This window comes from Pteropus alecto, unplaced genomic scaffold (assembly GCF_000325575.1).
Source record: "Pteropus alecto unplaced genomic scaffold, ASM32557v1 scaffold276, whole genome shotgun sequence".
Classification (NCBI taxonomy): domain Eukaryota; kingdom Metazoa; phylum Chordata; class Mammalia; order Chiroptera; family Pteropodidae; genus Pteropus; species Pteropus alecto.
The window spans coordinates 5,242,319-5,264,541 of NW_006438074.1; the positions used below are offsets into that span (position 1 = coordinate 5,242,319).

Below are 22,223 nucleotides of genomic sequence, written 5' to 3' on the forward strand. Positions count from 1 at the left end.
AATCTGTTCCAAAGCAGGATGATTTGTTGACAACAATTGACAAAATCTCAACTAAATAGGAAATTCAGAGCATTATATTTTCTTTACATTTTTCTCCATTTGAAATCTATATAGCTGTAGTAGAATCAGAACGAAACTGGAAAACTAGAAACCAGGTTTCTGCCTCCAATTAATTATCTGTGTGAACTCAGATGAATCTGTGACCCATTTTAAGCTTTCTCTAAATATTACTTCCCAGCATAATCCGCCCATTTCCCTGCCCCTGTTTATCTGTATATTGATTAGCTATTGTGACTGCATTGTGATTTTGCATTAGACTTTCTCGAAAAACTCAAAGACAAGGGGACTTTTCCTATTTACCTTTGTATCTCCAGTGCTTAGAACAGTGTCTGGCACGTAAATGTTTATTGAATGGATAAAAATTTGTTAAATGGATAATTGAATGAAAAACAAATGAGCTCTACTTTTCACTTCTGTAAAAATGAGACTAGGTTCTCGTTATAGTTTCTAGGTTTCATGATCTCCTGAGGTTCTTCAGCTAACTTATGATGGAACAAGACACACTGAGCTGGGAAAGGTAGCAATGGGACAGAGGGGGAGCAGTGACTAACTTACCTTCCCAGCCCTGTTTCCTCTGTCCTTCGGTCTCTTTTCCCCATATAACTCTTCCTCCCACACTTACTTATCTTTTCTCTCTGTGTGCTAGTTCTCAGGGCTCCCTGGAATATCCAAAAGTTGATTCCATCATGGCAGAACTCATGGTAGAGACCCGGGCCAGCGTGGACTGGCAGAAGCGCTGCCTGGCACTAGAAACTCAGCTTTTCCGGTTCCGCCTACAGGCCAGCAAGATAAGGGAACTGTTGGCTGACAAGGTGAGTCCTGGAGGGCAGGTAGCTACCTAACTTCACTGCAGAGGTCTGTGTCAGAGAGGGCCAGAGTAAGAGAGAGAAAGTTGAGGAAAGTGAACTTTCTTCCTTTTATCTTTTTGGACAGATTTATTTATTTATTTATTTGTTTGTTTGTTTGTTTATAATTGAAATGTATTTGACATTGTTTAATTTCAGGTTTTCAACATGTTAATTTGATACATTTGTATATTGTGATATAGTTGCCATTGTAGTAATAATTAACACCTCTATCACATTACATAATTATAATTTCTGTGGTTGGGATAACTAAGTTCTAGTCTGTTAGCAAGTTTGATGATTATAATACAGTTCTGTTGTTTATATTCACTATATTGTGCATTATCTAGGTCTTCTTTACTACTCATTGCAGGAAGGTGAACTTTTTTGTTGTTGTTAATGTTTTTTTAAATAATTTATTTCTTTTAATTAGTTTCAAGTATATACTACATTGGTTAGACATCTATATAGTTTGTAAAATGATCCCCCCAATTGCTCTCTCCCTCCCCTGACCCTCCACCTAGCCAAAGTATTAATGCTAACTGTATTCTCTATGCCGTGCTCCCCATCCCCGTGACCATCCATCAGCTACTAATTTGAACTTCTTTAACAATTCAGCCTATTCTCCAAGCCCCGCAAACCCCCTCCCCTCTCTCTGTCACCAAATTGTCCACTATATTTGTGAGTCTGTTTTTATCCCTTAGATTCCGCATATAAGTGAAATCATATAGTGTTTATCTTTGTCTGACTTAAATATCTTCTATGTCCATCAAAGCAATATCTTTTTCCATCTCCTTCCTTTTAGTCTGTGTGTCTTTTAATCTGAAGTGAGTCGTCCGTATTTTTTCTTTTTAAAGAAGACCCTCCAACATTTCCCGTAATACTGGTTCGGTGGTGATAAATTCCTTTAGCTTATTTTTGTCTGAGAAGCTCTTTATCTGTCCTTCAACTCTAAACGATAGCTCTGCTGCATAAAGTATCCTTGGTTATAGACCCTGGGTCTTCATCCTATTGAATATTTTGTGCCAAGCCCTTCTGTCCTGCATAGTTGCTTTTAAGAAATTAGCTGCCAGTCTTATGGGTGTTCCCTTATAAGTAACTACCTGTTTTTCTCTTGCTGCTTTTCATATTCTTTCTTTGTATTTAACCTTTGGCATTTTAATTATGATGTGTCTTGGTGTGGACCTCTTTGGATCCCTGATTTTTGGAATTCTCTGAGCTTCCTGAGGTTTTATGTCCATTTCCTTCACCAAGTTAGGGAAGTTTTTCATCATTATTTCTTCAAACAGCAGTTCAACATCTTGATGTTCTTCAGTTATACCAGTCAGATGGATATTTGGACCCTTAATAGTGTCCCATATGCTCCTTAAATTATTTTTATAGTCTTGGCATCTTATCTCTTGCCATTCTGCTTGCGTGTCCTTGGCTTTCTAATCCTCTAGATAGGGCATTTGATCCTTTTCTTTTTTTACTTTGTTTATTCCTTTGTTTATTCCATTTAATATACTTCTCATCTCAGATAATGTGTTCTTCGTTTCAGACTGGTTCCCTTTTATAATTTCCATTTCCATTTTTATGTTTTTTATCTCTTTGTTGAAGTTCTCACTGAATTTATCTACAATTCCCAAAAGTTCATTGAGCATCTTTACAACCAGTGTTTTGAACTCTGCATCTATTAGATTACTTGACTCCGTTATATCTGGATCTCTGTTCTGTCCTCACATATGGTTTCTGTTTCTTTGTCTTCCCATTTTGGCTGCCTTTCTGGGTCTATTTCTATGTACTAAGCAAGCTCCTAAGTCTCCAAGTCTTATTAGTGTGGATTTGTGAAGTAGATATCCAGTGGCACAGTCCTGAGAGGGGTTCAGTGGCAGGCCAAACTTAGCCCAAGCTTCTACCCCTCCGGGGCCACTTTTTAATCCACGGATGCTGTGCTTATAGTTGCCTCAAAAGGCCACACCAGAAACCGAGGCCAGCTGCCTCCCTGTGAGTGTAGGCGCTGCTCAGCAAGGAGCACCTGACTCGCTGAGGATATACTTGGATGTGGCTTGGGTGGGGCTGCAAGTTGGGAGAGGCGGGGTTTCAGGGAATCCTCTGGGTAGAGCGACCTCTGTTATCCAGTTTGGTGATGTCAGGGTTATGGCAGTGCAGTGTCCAGTGCATTGGTATGGGGGAGGGCTTGACAGGGAGCAATTGATATCGCCCGCACTTCTGTACAGAGCAAGTCTCGCCTCGGTCCTCACCGCGCCAATGTCTCCCTGTAAGTCCCTGGTGCCTCCTGCGTGCAGCCGAACAGGTACTGGTGCTCAGAGTGAGCAGGTCCATCACCGCAAAAATCCGCTCATGGACATGGCCCCTTTAAGAGGCATCTGCCACTGCGGCTGCCGCAGCCTCCATCTCACTCAGCTGCTTGAGACAGGGCAGCCTCGCATCTTCGCCCCGTCCTACCTTCTGCCGTTACAGAGTGCTTTCTTGGATTTCTCCGTAGTTGCATGGCTTGTTCCTCTAGATTCCAGGCAGTTTTTCCTTGCTGCTGCTCCTTGTTTCTGTCACAATTTTGATTTGGTTGCCAGAGGGATGAACAGAGCCTCTATCATCTATGCCATTTTTTTTCCTCTCCAGGAAGGTGAACTTTTAATAAGATGCTTTTCACACATACAAAACAAAGCCTACCTATGGTAGTTTTTGTTTTTATTTTTGTTTTTCAAGACCAAAATCAAAACAGTTTATTAACCTGTCATCTTGCATTCTTCCTTGCTCTGCTTCTTCGTACAGAACACCAAAGAAATGATACACATCATCTTGGTCCTCCATCACCTCCTGAGTCACATGTGGTTGCAATAGAGGTTCTGTTATTCCCTTAACATCTCTTCTTCAGGGTGAGGGAGGAAGATGTTTTAGGAGAGAGTAGAAATTCCCTACCTACTGCTCGCCCTCTGTTAAGCATAAGAACTATAGAAGGCAGCCTGGTTTCCTGGTGACAAGGACACACGGGCTTTGGAGCCAGATCTGCCTGGTTTTGCCACTACTAGCTATGTGATCCTGGGCAAGTCCCTTTACCTCCAAGGCAGGGACACAAATGTCTACCTTTCAGAGTTATTTTGAGAATAGTATCAGATCACATATATAAAGGTTCTGACATAAAATATGTCTTAAATAGGAACGATTTTTATCTATACAGGCTTGGGTGGGGTGGTCTGGCAAAGTGATCACCATTCATAATATTTCTATGGGAAGATACATTCTAAATGGCTGACTTTCAAGGATATTTTGGAGCATAACTCATCTAGAAAATGGAGACCTGCATTAAAAACTACATACACATGTATCTTAATTGAATCAACTGTTCTCTCTATAGTTTTGTTTATAGTATCTATCTGCTTAGCAAACTCTTCTTTTATAGTACAAAAGTAAAATTCAGTCCGCCCCTCTACAAATAATGTCAAAGTTTTGATTAGTAAAGCCTGAATAAATGAGCTGATTTAGCTGTAGGCCACAACCTAGAGTCCAGGAAGGCAAGGTATTGGCATCACCTCTGCATTTCCACTGCCGAAGGGAGTGGCCCTGGACTAGCCTGGACTAGAACTCATGAACCTTGGATCTGTTGGCACTGTGGTCTGCTAGTTTGGGCTTTGCAGGACAGACTGGCAGGCACAAATGTGGTTCAGGCACTGCTAATAGAAAAGGTAGGATTCCACCGCCTCAGGGAATGGGAAGCAGGCCTTAGACAGTTGTTCTCCAGGAGGGATCCCGGGTGCCTGTTAAGCTTGTGTACTCCTGGGCTACATCCCAGTCCTTCTGATTCAAGTCTCCTGGGGTGCTGCTCATAATTGACATGTTTAACAAGCTCCCAGAAATTGGTTTAATACACTGCAAAATTTGAGAACCTTGCCTTAGGATATGGTATTGGAGAAGGTGCGTGAGGGAAGGAAAGGATAAGGAGGGATCAGCCAGCTGGTCTGAACACATTTTAGAGGGAAGAGACTTGTATTTCTAGTAATATGAACAACAAAATAATGTAAAAAAAAAAAAAAAAAAAAGACCACTATCAAACACCTAGAAATACTAAATTAAATATTTAAAATATTCTCAGTACAAAGCTGTGCACTGAAAAAAGTAAGAGGAATCCTGAGTGGGTAAAACGAAGAGGAAACCTGAGTGGTGCTCAACTGAATGGAACTCTGGCAGCTGAGGGGGACGGGGTGTGCGACTGGCCCCCCCGTTAGTAATGAAAGGCTTGAGGTTTGAGTTTTAACATCCGTGGAGACAGAGACGAGGTCTGGCCAGTTGGAAGTTGGACCTGAAACTGAAAATTTCCTGTAAAGTCAGGACTATCGAAGGGCTTTATCCTAAATGAAAAGGTAGACAAAGAAAATCATCTGTCAGCACAGGGAGATGATAGAAGAGCCAAGGCTCTGGGGAAAGGAAGGAAGAGAAGGAAAGGGAGAGGGAAAGGGAGGAAGGGGAGGAAAGGAAGGAAGAGAGGAAAGAAAGAAAAGGAAGAGAAAAATGTCCCCTGAGAACCTGATGATGATATTGGTTTAACATTAGAATTTTTACTGCCTGTGTGGATTAGGAACCCTAAGTTCTGGGCCAGTGATACCCCTGGGAGATACCCCTGTCCCTTGTAAGAACAGACACAGAACTTCCTTGCAGAAACAAGACCTCAACTCAGATCATACAGGATCCTCACAGGAAAAAAAAGCCATAGTGAAGGTTTAATATATGATCCAAAATAACTAAATACTGGGAGAATAATCTATAGTGAGTGAGAGTCCACATACACTACAAACAACTGGTCCAGACTCCCTAAGAACTTCTAATAATGGAACTGTTGGCAAGATATTATAAAATAAATGGGTTCAAAACTACTGAAGACATAATGAAGTAATTGAAAACATGAGACAAAAACAAGACACTATCCAAAAAGATCAGGTAGTCTTAAAAAAGAACCAAAGTGAAAAATATTCTCATTGAAATTAAATGTTCAGTGGATAGATTAAACATCAGATTAGGCACCACTGAAGACAGATTTAATTAAGGGAAAGATGGACCTGAAGAAATCATCCAGAATTAAGCACAGGGAGAGAAAGACACAGAAGCTGAAACATGGATGCTAAAATGACAAGATCCTATATAAGATTACAGAAGTGGGGAGGAGAATGAAGAAGAGACATTATTCAAAGAGAAATGGCTTAAAAGTTTCCAAACTTGATGAAAGACATGAAGCCTCAGATCCAGGAAGCAGAATGTGTAAGTAGGATAAATTTTTTTTAAATCCATGCCTACTGGTATAAGCTAGATCATAGTTTGGTTGCTGTAAGAAAAATAAATAAATAAATAACTGGCTTAAAGGAGACAGATGCTAATTTTCTTCATGTGTAATATCCCAGACATAAGCAGTCTAGTTCTAGGGTGATACCTGCTGCATGTTTGAAGATGGTTCATCTTGATTTCCTTCCCTTTAAGTGCATGACCTGGAGGTTACATTCATTTCTTCCATTCATATACCATTGGCCAAAACTTGGTTATACTCAGCCATAGGGAATGTTAAAAAGTGTAGTTCTTATTCTGGATAACCATGTGTTCTGCTAAGTTAGAATTTCTATTTATGTAAGAGAGAAGGGGAGAACAGATGGGGAGCAGAACTGGGGAACAGCTAGCAATCTTTAAATCTAGAATAATAGTAATAACAAATAGAGTATATAACTTTCAAGTCAGTGGAACAGAGAAATGGAATAAAGAAAGTCTATTAAATCCGGACAGAGAGGGAAAAAAGAATATAGAAAAAGAGGAGTAAATAGAGAGCACAAAATGCAACAGGAGAAATAAATCCAAATATAATGGTCACAAGTCATATACAAGAATGTATACTGCAGCATTGCAGTATGAAAAATTGGAAATATTCTAAATGTCTGTCAGTGGAGGATGGATAAACATATTGAGTGGATTCGTACAATGGAATACTACATTATAGTTAAACATAAATCAAGCAGAGCTACATATTTAAGATCAGTAAATCTCAAAAACCAACACTGAACAGAAAAGGTCAGAATAATACAGTTTATCTAAAGTTTTAAAACATGTAAAATGATACCATCTGTTTTTTAGGGGTATGTACAAATGAGATAAAAATGTAAATACAACCAAGAATAGGGTAAATACCAGAAGGAGAGGAGTAACCCCGGGAGAAGTACATAGGAGGCCTCATCAATCTGTTGTAGATGTTTCTTAAAAGCATCAGGAGCAGATATGACAAAAATTAAGATTTAAAAAAGCTGAATGGTAGATACATGTTTGTTTTGTTTGTTTGTTTGTTTTTTTATCATTCTCTACATGTTTCTATTGGCCTGAAATATTTCGTACTGAGATAGTTTTAAACGCCTCCCTCCCCTATTCCCCAGAGCCTTAAACACATTATTAATAAATATTGTTTTTCTCCACAGCTCCTCAGGTCTGGGTAGGTTGAACTATTTCTGGGTAGGTTGATCCAGGTTGTCTTTGATCATCATGTGACCTAAGTGCCCTTCTATAAAATGTTGAGAGCTCAGAGTGTGACTTGGCTAAAGAAAAGGAAATCGTGCAGACAGAGGGCGGAAGAGAGTGGAGGTGTGGGAGTGGGGAGGGGAGAGAAAGAGATCTTGACTAGGGATCATGGGCTGGGAGACTAAGTAAGGAAGAAGGCTGAGACTTAAGGAAGAGGTGTTGGGCCCCTTGGCAGGAACCCTTATAAAGCCATAAACACCATATTGCTCAGTGTTGGGGCTGTGCCTGTCACCTGCAGTCATCCCCAAACCAAAAGGACAGGTTCAACAATTCACTAGAGATTTCCCCCAATACTTCATGGTAAGTTTCAGCTCCCAGGAGAAGGTGACTCCAGTTTCTCAGAATTGCTTCCTCTGGGGCCGTCACTCCTCTCAGGACTTAATTGTCAGCCATCATCAGTACCCACCTGCACCCGGGTGAGCCAGGCCAACTGAGTCCCTCTGACTAGTGCTCTCACTCGCCTGCCGGTTCCACCTCTCCACACAGCTTGCTCATCTGTGCAAACAAGATGCAGAGCCTGGGTGACTGATGGCTGCTCACTCACTGCTGACTGTCGTGCAGCTGGCTTGGGTGTTTTCTGAGGGATGGACCCTGTCTAGAATCAGATCCAGCCTAAGGCTTGGAAGTGAGCCCTTCCCCTTCCCCATCACACAGCCTGTTCATTCCTGACTCCCTCTTGCAGAATTGCCATTCTACAAATGGCACAATCTGTACTAAAAGGATTTTTTTTTTAAAGAAAAATGTCAAGGCTACCAGACAGTTCCTCACCTGAGGGTTAGAGAGGAGGTTAGAGAGGACCTTGTTTCTGCTGTGATACCTCTCAAGGTCTGGCGCACCTCTGTCTTGGACACCCAGATTGCCAGGGCCACCCTATTCTGGAGCCAAGTGAATCGCAGCTTCACTTTCCATCCAGTACAGGAGCTGAGGGCATGTCTCGAGTTCACGCTTGCTCTGCTCCCTGGGAGCTTTGTCCCCAGCTCTCTTCCTTGGTGTGCTGAAGAAGTTACATAGGCTGGTCAGATCAACTTAAAACTTGACACTGTTCTAAGAGGCCATATAGATGGTTATTGAAAGTCCCTTGGACTTTTTTTCATTCTTGCCAAACTCGTGCCTCACTTATCCCATCAGAAAAGTGGGAGTATATCTAGCCACAAAAGAGATCTGTAGGAATTATGATCATGACATCAGTATTAGAACTGATACAAGTTTAAATTTTTTAATTTATTTACTCCCTGTCTGTTAACAAAAGAGATTTGAGTGGATTCATTTAAAAAAATAATAATAATTTAATAAAGCACTTTACCCTCATTTTTTAGCTTGAATATTTGTAACCGAAGCAGCTTTTCCCGAGTCCCATTCCACTGGAACTGTGTGCCCGTCCTCTTTTCTAGAATCCCTAACTAGATTTGCCAACCAAGGTTTTGAAATATAGTAACTCAGTTTTATATACCAACAATTTGTAATTCAGAACTTTTTTTCTTTTTTGGAATGTATAAGTGGTTCAGTTCAGTTTCCTTAAACAAAAGAACAATGAATAGTGCTCCTCCCACCTCAGACCATGGATTATACAGTGGTGGCAATTCAGTTAGGCACCAGCTTCACAATGAATGGACAGAGCACGAGGCCCAGTATAACATCCTTAAATACCTCAGCATTTGTGAAAAGGCCAGGTACTGTAAAATGAGACTACTAGGGCTGTCAGGACTGGTTGGAAATATGTTGAAGTCTACATAAAGTCATCACAGCGTCGGCCTTAGCAGATCTCTGTGCTGACAGATCCAGTTTGCTTTGGAAGCAGATGCCTTCTTTTATTCACTGTGGATGAGCATGTGTGTGCACGTGTGTGTGCATAGGGAGATTTTTTATTGTTCTCCTAACCCCCATTTTTGATAAGATCCATGATAGTATTTCTCAGGAACCATAGCATCAGTAGAGCTCTGTACTCCTGTAAAGCCATTTGAGAAGCCCTGTGCTGTCGGGGCAGTGGAACTTGCAGGCAAGACTTAGAACCCTTTTTCTCCCAGTTCTTCTGCAGTCGGACACTGGGGCAGTATCACACTCGTATATTTTATATACTTGGAAATAAGCATATGATTTCCATCGAACAAAACATCTAAAAAAATAATAAAGCTGAAAACCATTGTCTTTTACTACAACAAACTTGGAACCACTTAATAGCTAAATCTGGGGGTTGCAAACTCAAACACTTGCAGATAACTTAGATAAGTGACACAAGTCGGTTCTGGGGAGAATTCAAGCGAACGTGCTACAGCGAGAGGAGGAAGTAGTTATTGCCATAAGAAAATGTAACTCTGTGTGTCCAGATCTTCTGAGTTTTCAAGAGAAGCTGAAGTTGGGATCTGTGTGTGGAATCTGGGTTGTTTTTTTGTTTTGTTTTGTTTTTGTTTTTTTTTATGTGACATGAGTGACACCATGGCTGATAATACAGTAGACTCTGGAGCCAATCCTCAGTTTGAATCCTGGCTCTGTTTGCTGTGTGACCTTAGGCAAGTTACCTAACTGCTCTGTGTCAGGTTCCTTATCTGTACAACAGGGATAATAACTGTACCTGTCTCCTAGCATTGGGATAAAGATTAAACAAGTTAATACATGTAAAGTGCTTAAGCCGGTGCCAGACACATAGAGGTGGCCTTGTTTAGTTATATCTGTGTCAACCAAATGCCCACCACACTGTAGATCTTACAAGATGCCCTATAGGCTAATAAAGTTAGCAACCTCTGGCTTAAAGTCATTCTTTCTGTATATGGATCCTAAGTAGGGTGACCTTATAGTTTATCTCTAAACCGGGACAATTAGGAGAGCGAAAGGAGGCCCTATTCCTAATTATTCCGGGTGACAGGTGAACACCAGATTGTCCCAGGCAAACTGGTATCCCTGGTCCTAAGTGCCATCTTTGTATATGAAAAACCAACAAATAACTTCTGCCTGTAAACTGCTTATCAAGTGCCAGGTTGTGCCTTTGAGTCTGCACAAGGCATCCTGTCTAATCTTCACCACAACCCTTCGCGGAGGAGACTCATTACTCTCCTTTTACTGGCGTGGAAACTGAGGCATAGAGAGGTTAAGGGACTTGTCTCAAGCCACACCGCAGCAGAGCCAGTCAGGTTCCAGAGCCTTAGCACTTACCTGTACCATTCTCTCCAGTGGGTGCAAGGCAGTGGCAAGAATGTTGAACTCCCTTTTCAGAGGAGTAGCTAAGACCCCGGATGGCATGGTTCTTAGCTTGGGCCATATTTCACAGCATCACTGAGTGTTACAGGGAGCTGTGGACACCGGGATTAAATACCAGGTTGGTGCCAAGTGCATTTCATCAGGTCACTGCAGCCAGTTCTCGGGCAGCTTATGAGTCTCATGTGCAAGTTGCAGCTGGTGAAAGTGAATCCTGCCTAGAAGTCAGCTGCCTAAACCTGACACCTCCTTGGCTGGTGGGTCACCCCAGGCCCACAGACTAAAAGGACAACCGAGGACATGGTCCTCAGGAATCCTCGGAGAGGAGAAACAGTACCCAAATAAGAGGTGGCCAACCCATAGCTCCAGCTTCTCAGAGCTCCAGGTTTGGCTCGTTAAGTATCTGTAAAGATGATCTGCCATCGTGAAAAGTGTTGATGCTGGGATTGAGAGAAGAGTTTGAGAACTCTAAAAAATGACATTCCGGCATAGACACACCTGGGAGTATTTCAGCGGCAATGGAGGAAATGTATTTTCATTAAAAAAGGAAGGAAACCTGATGTTTAAGATATTCTCTTCAAACAGCGATGGCAGGCAGTTGATAATAGTTGGAGCACAGTGATAGATACATAGATGGTCATTATACTCTTTTTTCAAAAGTTCTGGATGTTCAAAATGATGTCAATGTTCAGAAATTATTTTAGAGAAAAAAGAATAGTCCAGCACGAAGGTGGATACAAAATGCTCGGAGCCTCATGTGTCCTTGCCGGGAAGATAAGAGCACCTGGGAGGGTCAGCAGAGATGAGGACCTGTGGCAGCCAGCCAGGGCTGGGAGGAGACTTTCCTTTCCATCTGCTTTGGTGATAACATACATACCTTAGAGCAGGGGTCCCTAACCCCCCGGTCTGCAGACAGGTACTGGTCCACGGCCTGTTGGGAAACAGGCTGCACAGCAAGAAGTGAGTGGCAGGCCAGCTAGTGAAGCTTCATCTGTATTTGCAGCCGCTCCCCAGCGCTAGCATCACCGCCTCGGCTCCACCTCAGATCATCAGGCATTAGATTCTCATAGGAGCACCGGTCCCTGGTGCCAAAAAGATTGGGGACTGCTGCCTTAAAGGAATATTAAAATCTCGAGGGAAAAAACGCTCACCATGTTGTCAATAATGGAGTGATTTCTGGCTCTGACCAGTGTCACTGGCCACTCTTGACCCAAATGAAAATACCCATCCAGAAGGTAGGACTCAAGCACATTCTGTTCTTCACTCTACTTTGGTTCCTCCATCTATAAAAAAGGAAGACAAGTTTTTCCATCAGATAAAGTTAGAAAACATCAGATAGTCATTGCAGAAGGTCACAAACATGAGTTATCACTTCCTATGGAAAGCCTGTGTCTTCTGCGCTACAGAGCAGATGGTACATCTAAATGGTCCAGCTGGCAGTCAATCTAGGAGACTTGTCAAGAATCCAAAGCCTTCTCATATAATATTTCATTGTGTTCTTAAAAAATTAAATGCTCCTGGTAATTGCATTATTTAGAGTTGTTTCCGATGTAGGCAAAAAACTCCCATTCTGGCTAGTTTAGCAAATGGAATGTATTAAGAGGATCCTGGGACAGCTCACAGAACTGAAGGAACTACCTCACATCCATAGCTTGGTGAAGTTTGTGCACATTCTCCAGTGTAGCCCCCTGCCTCTTGTCTCTGGTCTCTCCATACCAGATTTTAGATTCCTGCGGGGAAAAAACCTGATTGGCCCAGTCAGGTCTTGGTGTCAAAGGGGGAAGGATTATAAAGTACTAACCTGTTCACCGAGAGCTACCACTATGTGTGTTTTCCCCCACCCCCAGTAGAATTCTTTTAGTGCTGGGCGGCCACCCTATAACCATAACATTGATTTATACTATGCTGTTATCTTCCCTGTAGCTATGAAGCAAATGTTTGAAGGTCAAGGGACACCTCTAAGACAGGCTGAGGACTGTTTGATTTTGGAAAGGCCATCTGGCTCCAACTGATGGTCTACGTCTGCCCAGAACCAACCTGCCCTCCCAGGCTTGAGTTTAGAGTGTGATCATGATTACTAAACCCAGGAGAAGAAAGAAGAGATGCAGGCATCCTTGGCCTGAGCACATGAATGCCTGTCAAAGGTGGTCCTGTTCGTTGGGACCCCAAGGGACATTTTTGTTTTAAATCTTGAGTTTTACTTGGGAACCTCAGATCCTTTCAAAGGGAATGTGTACTGAAAGCACCTGTGTCTCCCCAAACCCAAGGGAAAAGCTGGGTGAGGAAGGGCTGCCCTGGAGGTACCCCAGGTTCTCAGACGTGAACCTCTCCTGAGTAACTCTCCTTTTGCTGTCCAGCACCACACTGGGAGCTCCTTTTCTTTCATCAGGGAGAAAAACCGGAATTTCAGCTGAGAAGTTAAGAGCTTGGGAAAGAAGGAATCACTCAGTTCACTGGTAAAAATCAAGTCAGAGTCCAGGCCAAAGGGAAGAGGTTGAGTCGCTAGGGCAAAGGCCACATCTGCAGAAATGCGGTGGGCGAGCGCTGGGCTGGAGCTTGGAAAGTGAGGCCTGTCTGGCCTCACAGAGGACAAGGCCAGGATATCAGCCTCTGATGTGTGTTTAATGCATACGCATTGCCCTGGGGCAGGGCAGGGTGGGGAAGGAAGCTGCTGACTTGACTAGGCCTTGGCACGTGGCATTTGACAGGAGAGTCGGATGTATGATTCAGCTCTGCTTCTGCAGGACCTTTGTGTGATGGTGTGTGGTTTGGGCAGCACACAGCTAGCCCTGACCAGAAGGAGAGAGTGGGAACTGAAATCCAGCCCATACCTCACTCACCAAGCCATGAACTTGGGAAGCTGAAGAGATGCCATGTGGGCCATGGGCTGGTGAGCAGCAACTTAGGCTTCAGCTTAGATCTGATGAGCCTCCATGTGTAAGAACAGTGGTCCCTTTGCTTGGGCCAGTTGCTGGCTTAAAATTCCAGAAATGCCAAACTCCTCAGACCTGAGTGACACTCCTCTACTGGTTGCAAGATAGAACTTTTTAAAAATGTGTCTTGAACCCCTCTATTTCTTTAAGATTAAAGAAATCAAATAAGGTGATACCTATGAATGCCATTTACAGTCAGAGGCATCCTTGATGGTTTGAGGAAGTATTTGTTCCCAGCCAGTGAGCTATTCCGGGGTGAGAAGGAATATTCTCTCACTGACGACATGATGGCAGCTCATGCGGGAACATGTAACATGCCAGGTACATGGGCAAGCAGTGGCAGGACACTACCTGTGACCCGTGCTGAGCAGAGAGAGGCCTCAGGGACAGGAGACTGGAGGCAGGACTGAGACTGAGGCGGGAGTGCCTCAGGAAGAACGACAACCCTACTGCTGCCCTCCCTGGGCGCCTTACACAAGGAAGGAAGAACGAGGCTGTTACTCCCTCCGCAGAGAGGACAGTGCCATGGGCTTTTCACCTGCACTTTAATTCAGAATAAAAGAACCAAAAGTTGCCACCAAAATCTTTACCCTGACACCCTTGAGCCACTTGAGATGGGCAGTTGAACCTGGTCCGCGCGGAGTGTCTGTACAATTTGTTTGCATTGCCTTGATGTTGTGTGCACAATGGGGACACCACACCTATATCTCCCCTCTGGCTCTGTTTGGACAGATGCAGGAGCTGGAGCAGAGGCTGCTGGAGGCAGAACAGAGAGCAGAGAACGCGGAGACCCAGGTAACCGGGGTGGTGGGGGAGGATTGATGAGTGCAGGGGAAGTCACCGTTGGCCTTTCCCGCCCCTTCCCGTGGATTCACGTGGACACAGTCATCACACTGATGAGCTCCTTTCAGGGACAAGGAAAACCAGCAGTCATGGTTAGAACTTCTGAACAAATTAAGGTGCATGGAGCTTTCTATGGGCATGAAGGAGTCTTTGGGTAAGTGCAATGAGCAGGTGGGTGGATTAGTCCAGATAGGCTAGGTTATGCTGAGGTAACCAAGTAAGTCTGACATCTGAATGGTTTAACACATTTAATTCTCACTCATGGTACCTCTCTATTGACTATTAGCCAAGCATTCTGCTTCACACAGTGATTTGAGGACCCAGGTTCATGGAGCTCCCCATCTTCTAGCTGGACCGTCTGGGACACTGAGCCTCCTTGGTTGCCATGGCAAGGAAAGAGCACCAGCTCTTAAACACTTCAGCCCAGAAATATTGTGTCATTCCACTCAGGCCCATTGGCTGGAGTGAATTCCATGCCCATCTTCCTTCAAGAGAGCTGGGAAATACCGGGAAGCACAGGGACTGCAGTTAGCAGCAGTTGTCTCTGCCTCCGTGAGATCGGAGCAGCTCCTCTGCAGGGCTGTTTGTCCTGCCCAGCTCATCCCCCAGAGTTTGAGGACTTAACAGCCAGTTGTTTCCTCCTTGTCAATTCCTTTTTCTTTTTTCTTTTTTGGTCCAATTGAGGCTTAGTAAATTGAATTAATTGACCACCCTGGGTAACGACTCTGCCTGGGAGTCATGGACTAGGGCATTAGGAAATGTCCTATCTCATGTTTGTGGCCATTTCACACACCACATCTCAGCCTAATGAGACACTTGGTCTTTTTCAGGTGAGTGTGATGGAAGAGAAGGTGAAACTATCCAATCTGAACAATGTGGACTCATCGGGCAGCCTGTACCAGAAGTACCAAGAAATGCTGAAAGCCTTGCAGGGCAAGGATGAGCTCATCAGCCAGCTGGAGGCACAGCTGGAGAAGCAGGTACCATGTAGTGGAGCACCAGTGCCGTCTGCAACATCTGTTCCCATTGGTCCCAGCTTCTTGAGCAGAGCCCCTCTGCTTGACCCTCCAGCGATGGGAAGTATACTCTCTCATGAGACCATTCTTTCATGTGGAGATTATATTATTGGAAGGTACCTTGGGAATGAGGCAGGGGATTCAGTGGGAAAAGGACCTTGGAGGCAGACTGATCTGGGTTCAAATCCCACCTCTGACACCTACTGGTCTCTGACTGTGGGCAAATACGCCATAGGACTGTCGGAGAAAGAACTCGGGTAATCCGTGTACAGTATCAGGCACGAGGTCAGTGTTTGGTAAGCAGGGCTGTCCCTTCCCCACCTTGGCCTTGTACCCTGCCCGCATGTGGGACGCAGCACTCGCCTGTAGCATCAGCAGCATAGAGCTAGCCCATCAACCTTGACTGGCTAAAGTTTCTCAGCCTGAGTCGGCAGAGACTGACTCAGTCAGCAGAGGAGGCAACGCTGGGAGCCCAGGATTCCAGCGACAGTTCGCACCCTCGCTCTGGAGAGGACATCTGGAACATCCCCTACCAGTTCCCTGTGCCCAGTCTCCTCCCTTTCACAGTCTCATTAATTTCATCCTAATTCTGTCCCTTCCCTCTGCCATTGGCCTTACCTATCCAACGTTTCCGTGGTGCCAGAGCTCCATCATCTTCCAACAAATGCCCCCTTCAGTGTGGCCAGATGACTTTTAATTTCCCACATGTGTATTTTCCTGCAAGGTCCCAGCTAATCCTGGTAGTATCTTCCCCACTACCCATGGGCAAATTTGTAATCATTCATCAGCGTTCACTGATATTTCCTTTGTGGGATGTGGCTTTATAATCTGTGGGGCACCTGTCTGTTCCTGAAAAATCATGGGAAAGTAGAATTTTGACACGTGGATTCTCTAATCGATTTTCCATTGGTTTTAGAGATACCTTCTCTTTTGAGTGGTTCACAGTTAGAAGTGGCAGCATCTGGGGATTGGTGGACAAAATGATTACAGCTAACGTTTAGGTCAGGAAAGAAACATCGCTGTACAATAATCGGAGTTCAAGATCAGAATAGAAAGAATGCTGTTCTATAAGTCAGTAGACCTGGTTTTAGTCTCAGCTGTGCCAGGAACTGACAGAAGCAGCTGGTAAACATAACCCCTCTGGGCCTCAGTTTCCACAGCCACATAAAGAGGATGTCAAACTATGTCGGGTCGGCAAACTCTTTTTATGAAGGGCCAAATGGTACATATTTTTGGCTTTGCGGGTACGTGGTCTCTGTTGCAACTACTCACCTCCTCTGTTGCAGCGTGAAAACAGCCCTTGACAATACATAAATGAATGTGGGTGGCTGTGTTCCAATACAACTTTATTTCCAAAAATAGATGGGGAGAAGAAACTGGGTGGAAGGCTGGATTCGGCTTATGGGCCAGTTTGCAAACCCCTGAACTAGATAACCTTAAGATCTGTCCAGCTGTGAAATACTGAGTCTCACCTTTTCATATTCCCATCTCATTTCCACAGACACCCTTGTTTAGAGCTTATGTCTGTCATCTTACAATTAGGAGGCAGTTTTTCCCTCGAAGTGTAACCAGAGTTGTTATCGTGGGTCTCTATAAACTACTCCACTCCAGAATATACCCAGGTCTCCATGCTTTGTAGATAGGGAACTTGTACTTATTGCAGAACTGGTCGATCACCTGTGCCTCCGGCACTGTGCGGTGCACTTTCTCACCTCATCTGCACAGTGACCCAGAAGGGAGATGTATCATCCCCATTCTAGAGATGACCACACAGGCCCAGAGGGTTAGGTGTCATGCCCATGTCCCACAGTAGATAAGCCTCAGAGGCAGAATCAAAGCCCCAAAGCCTGCATTTCTTGCTATCCCAGAGAGCTATTCTTTAGATACAAACCTCACTTTTCAGCCATACTTTTTTATTATTTTGAGGAAATTGCTGCACTCAGATGCCAGTTTAGCTTTATTTTCTGTTAGTTATTTCGTTTGTTTTTTACTGTAAAGGTCATACATGCTTATAGTAAAAAATACAAAAAGACCAGAAGGTATAAAATGACATTTTTCCTCTATCCCAAAGCCTTAATTTCCCTTCCTCACTGTCAGCCACTGTTCATTGGGAATGTTTACTTGGGTATTAAATCACAGCGTTCCATTTTCATGATGTTTGTTTAGCCAAGCCCTTATTTGTGGACATTTTGGTGATTTGTTTTTATTGCTTTATCAAATTGCAACTAATGATTTCTAAGCAGTGGGTTTATTAGTTCAATGATACGTACATTTAAAATGTCAACAAATATTATCAAATTGTTCCCCAAAAAGGCTTTGCTAATTTCTGTCACAGTGGTTTTCCAACACTCTTGAAAATTTGAGATAATATCAGACTTTTAAATAGTGTTTGTCCGATGGAGGAAAATGATGTCTCATTTTTAATCAGCATTCTTTAAATTATGATTGATGTTAAACATTTTCATGGGTTTCTTTCTCTTTCTTTTTCTGTTGACTGCCTATTCATATCCTTTGCATGTATTTATTGTAGTGTTCATTTCAAATTAGCCCTTTGTATGTATGTCATCATTTGTGTTGCAAATCATCCCCCAGTTGGTCTTCTGATTTTGTTTAAGGGATCTTTTTTATTTTATTTTATTTTTTGGTCAGATAGGAATTTATAGTGATGATCTAGATTTATTATTCTTTTCCTTCATGACTTCTTGGAATTTGTATTATGCTTAGGAGGGCTTTTAAGAATATTTTTTAAATTAATAAATGAATTTTTTTTTTCTATCAGGCCGCCCCATCCAGTCACCTTCTGGGGCTTCCCACTTCCAGTTATTCACTAAAGCAGTGACTGCTGTGATTAGCTAAAGGCCCTCTCTTTCTTGCAGAAGCAGATGAGAGCTGAGGAAGCAAAAATTGTTCAAGAAAAAGCTGCAAAGATCAAGGAATGGGTGACACTAAAGTTAGCAGAGGTGAGTCATACGCTCTTCTCGGGAAGCCTGAAACAGACAGTGCGTGAGGTTGCCGCCAGCATTTTTCGTCCTCCTTCTGTGGGAGAGGTCTTGACTGCCCTTCATTTTATGAACCACTGACCCTTCTTCATTCGGCTTAAACGCTGAGACACTTTGCTTCCCTTTTCCCCGCTTTTGTCCGGTTGGGTTTCCCCGAGAGCTCCTGATTTGGGGCTCTATTTAAGTTTAGGAGAAGGAATGAGCCTGACTCCTGAAGAGCACAGTCTTTACCGTCCAGTTTTTCTTTCGTCCACTCTCCACTTTCTTCTCTGTCCTCTCCATTCTTTTTTAACTTTTGAAAAATATACATAACATGTACCGTTTTAGCTGTTTTTTAAGTGTGCAATTTAGTAACATTGAGTACTTTCACAACCATCACCGTTATTTCCAAAACATTTCGTCACCCCAGATAGGCACTCAGTACCCATTAAGCAGTAACTCCCACGTCTTCCCCCAGCCCCTGACATCCTCTCTTCTACTTTGCACCACTGTTCATTCGTGTTCATAGTGCATCACTTGCTACAGCTTCGTTTAGGAAACTCGGGACCCAAAGGTACAGTTCTACCGGCGGAAAAAAAAACGGAAAACAACCTCTTTCTAAACACAAGGAAAGGGAATTGAAGTTTGGAAGAGGATGAGCACTCATCTTTTCTTCCTCTTTCCGGACACAAGTGGCTCACACCTGCAGGGGGTTGTTGGCTTATTTTGCCTCCCATCCCCTTCTGTAGACGCACATCTCAGGTCATCTGTTAGACTACAAGTCCTTGGGGACAGAGCCGATGCCTCCATATTGATCGGCCCTGACCCCTTGCTAAAAGCTGTGTTGGATTTCATTTAAAAGAAAATGCAGCAACCATGAGAATGGATCTCATAGACATGACATTGATGAGAAGAAACCAGATGCAGAAGGACATACTGTATGAGTCCATTTATATAAAGTTCAGAAATGGGCACAGCTCACCAATGGGTATAGGGATTCATCCGTAGATGGTAAAACTCAGAAAGCAAGGGAGCGAGTCTGATAAACTTAGAAGAGCAATCGAGTCTGTGGGGAGGGAGGGAGGGGTGATTGGGAAGGGGCAGGTTCGGGGTTGTTGGGAGTGCTGGCAAATTACTTAACCTGGGTGGTGGTCACATGAGGATTCATTTCAGCATCATTTGTTAAGCTGGTCACTGCTGTGGTATGTAGTTTTCTGTGTATGTGTTATATTTCACAATTTTAAAAAGCTTAAAAATAACTAGGAAAAATTCAGGGTTGCTAAATGGGATTCTGTGTCAATCCAAACTCGTTAACACAGAGGGAGAGAAGAGGTCAGGGTCAGCACATGTTCTTTTTTGAAGATTTGATCTTAAAAAGGGATTTTAATCTGATTTTGAATTATATATCTAAACATGTAAGCCGAATATTCTAAATCTTCCTTTTTCTTCTTGCCTAGCTTGAGATAGAGAATCAGCACCTGAAAAGCTGTAATCAGCACCTGGTGGAGCAGGTGGGAGCCCTTCAAGATGCTCTAGAAGGTAAATGAGTAAGTGTGTGTGTGTGTGTGTGTGTGTGTGTGTGTGTGGTGCATGTGGGGCTGAATTGAGGGAGCTCTCAATATGCCTGTTTTTGCCCTAACCATAGCTCTTCAGATGGCACCTTCAGGGAAGCTGCTGGTGGCCTCCCAGGAAACCCCAGGGCAGGATGCTGTTTCTTCAAGGCCAAGAGTACAGCTGATGGGGCGGGACAGTGGTCCTCATGCCCAGGGTGCCCTGAAGGCAGTTCTGCCTGCACCTTCTCCGGGTTCTCTGCAGAGCAAGGACTGTGCCCCTAAAGTGGGAAGCTCCTTAGAGGAGTCCAGTTCCATCATGGTCCGTCCTGGGGAAATATCAGAGGCCAAGACCCTGCCACCTCGTCTGGGGAGAGAGGGTGCTCCCAGCCAGCTGTGCATGAAGACTCACAGCCCCAGACATCGTTTGGCTTCCTGGGATGAGGGCCTGGTCACTGCTGAGGGAGGGACGGTCCCTGGGACAAAGACCTCTACCAGGGAAGGTGGCCCCGGCTGCAGCCTGACCCTGCCGAAGGTACGGGCTCCCAGCACCCCCCGGGACAGTGTCCAGCTGGCCAGGCGGCACCACAGCCAGCCCCAGGTAGGGCCTGGGCACTTCAACCACGTCGTAAGCATTGAGATTGGGACCCTCTCAGCCCTCCGCCCCTCCGGCCTTCCCAAGGTGGAAGCCCGAGTTGAGGTCCGAGAGGAACCAGAAAAGATGGAGATGGAGGAGCCACCCCCAGCCTGGAGGAAGGAGGAAAGAGAGAACCCGAAGGCTCCTGGAGCTGAGCTGGAGGAAGTGGATTTGGGGAGCAAACCACCCACACCCCCCCTGCACCGGTTTCCATCCTGGGTAAGAGTCTGCCCGGGTGCCGGGCAGAGGGTGTGACCGCTCATGAAGCATAGCCACACACTGAGCATGAGACAGGGCTGTCCTCTTCGTGATACCTCTGGGCAGTGGGTTGCACCAAACCTGCCAGACCACCCAACCGGCGAGGGGCAGAGCCAGGATTTGGAATGGTTGGATGGTGGCTGGCTGTCATCCTGAGCAGGCACTCACTGTGTGCCACACAGCAAGCTGGATGCTGCATGCACATTTTCTTCTTTAGTCTTCATAACTCTTTGAGGAAGTGCAGTGTGCTGGCTGGCTAAGAGCACAGGTCCCAAAATCAAACCACTGGGGTTGACCTGCCAACTCTGTGACCTGGGGCAAGTCACTAAACCTCTGTGCCTTGATTTTCCTATCAGCGAAATGGAGATAGTAGTACCTCTTTTACAGGGTTAATGTGTAACTAGTACTTGCAGTAAGAAGTGGCATGTAAGTGTTGGCTATTATTATTTTTGAGCCTTAGCTCCCTTACTTGTACCATTGGATAAAGTGACATGCTGTCTGGTAAAACTGCTTCAGAACCAATGAACTGGGTGAGGATACTGATGAAATAAGACCAGCATTAACCATTGTAGAGCCAGATAATGGATACACGAAGTCATTCTTTAGTCTGTTCTTTCCGCTTTTGTGTCTATTTGACATTTTCCATGATAAAAAGTTAAAATGAAAAGGAGGGCAGGGTAGGTGGGCATTAATAAGGTTGCACAGGTCAGTGGTGAGGGTAAGATGAGATCACGGAAGTCGAGTGCTTAGCAGGGAGTCTGCCACAGGGCAGGACTTTTTGCCCATGCAAGGAGTTTGGTGCTATTTTGCTTTACAGAATAGGAAACTCCTGTCCCCACAGACTTACTTACTTGTTCAAGGTCACGTAGTACATAGTGAGGGGCCAGGCTTTAAATGAAGGCCCGGCTGTCCCCAGAGCCCAGCTCTAACTCTCCAGCTGTGTCCTCCCTCTTAGGGGACATCAGAGAGTAGCTGTCTACCTCTTGTGGTCTGACCCCTGGATGTTGCTGTGGCATGAGGCCGTGCTGCGCAGGACGCATGAGTGTCAGGCTCCTGGCCCCACAAGGAATAGGGCGCTGGGGGCGGCACCACCCTGTACCTCTGCCTGGGATGCCCAGCTTTTCAGCAGCACTTTCCAGGGTCTCCTTTTGAAATGCTGTTAGTCCGGGAAGCCTCGCCACCAGGCTCATGGGCCACATCCTTATCAGTGATCACTGCAAGGGGACCTGGATGACCTGAGTGCACAGCCACACCTGGGGGGGAGGGCTAGGAAGTCCCCCAAGGCCAGCTAGTCTTCAGGCCATAGGTTGGTGGCCTGTCCCTGAAGCCCCAGAGTCATGGGAGGGCCACAAGTGCTGCCACTGGAGG

General features: G+C 44.6%; 1 protein-coding gene across 4 annotated transcripts in view; it reads left to right on the top strand.

The window, feature by feature from the left end:
- The window catches only part of PLEKHH1 (pleckstrin homology, MyTH4 and FERM domain containing H1), a 48,651-nt gene that overhangs the window by 7,058 nt on the left and 19,370 nt on the right, over window positions 1-22,223 (top strand). For 2 of the 4 annotated variants that reach the window (XM_015591950.2, XM_015591951.2), the window contains exons 2-7: window positions 707-872; window positions 14,306-14,368; window positions 15,247-15,396; window positions 18,309-18,392; window positions 19,868-19,949; window positions 20,056-20,816. In XM_015591950.2, the coding sequence (XP_015447436.1) occupies window positions 747-872; window positions 14,306-14,368; window positions 15,247-15,396; window positions 18,309-18,392; window positions 19,868-19,949; window positions 20,056-20,816 (1,266 nt within the window). In that variant the 5' untranslated portion in view covers window positions 707-746. Of the gene's footprint in view, window positions 1-559; window positions 578-706; window positions 873-14,305; window positions 14,369-15,246; window positions 15,397-18,308; window positions 18,393-19,867; window positions 19,950-20,055; window positions 20,817-22,223 lie in introns of those variants that run through there. The other 2 variants (XM_015591952.2, XM_025049088.1) reach the window with 2 other exon arrangements.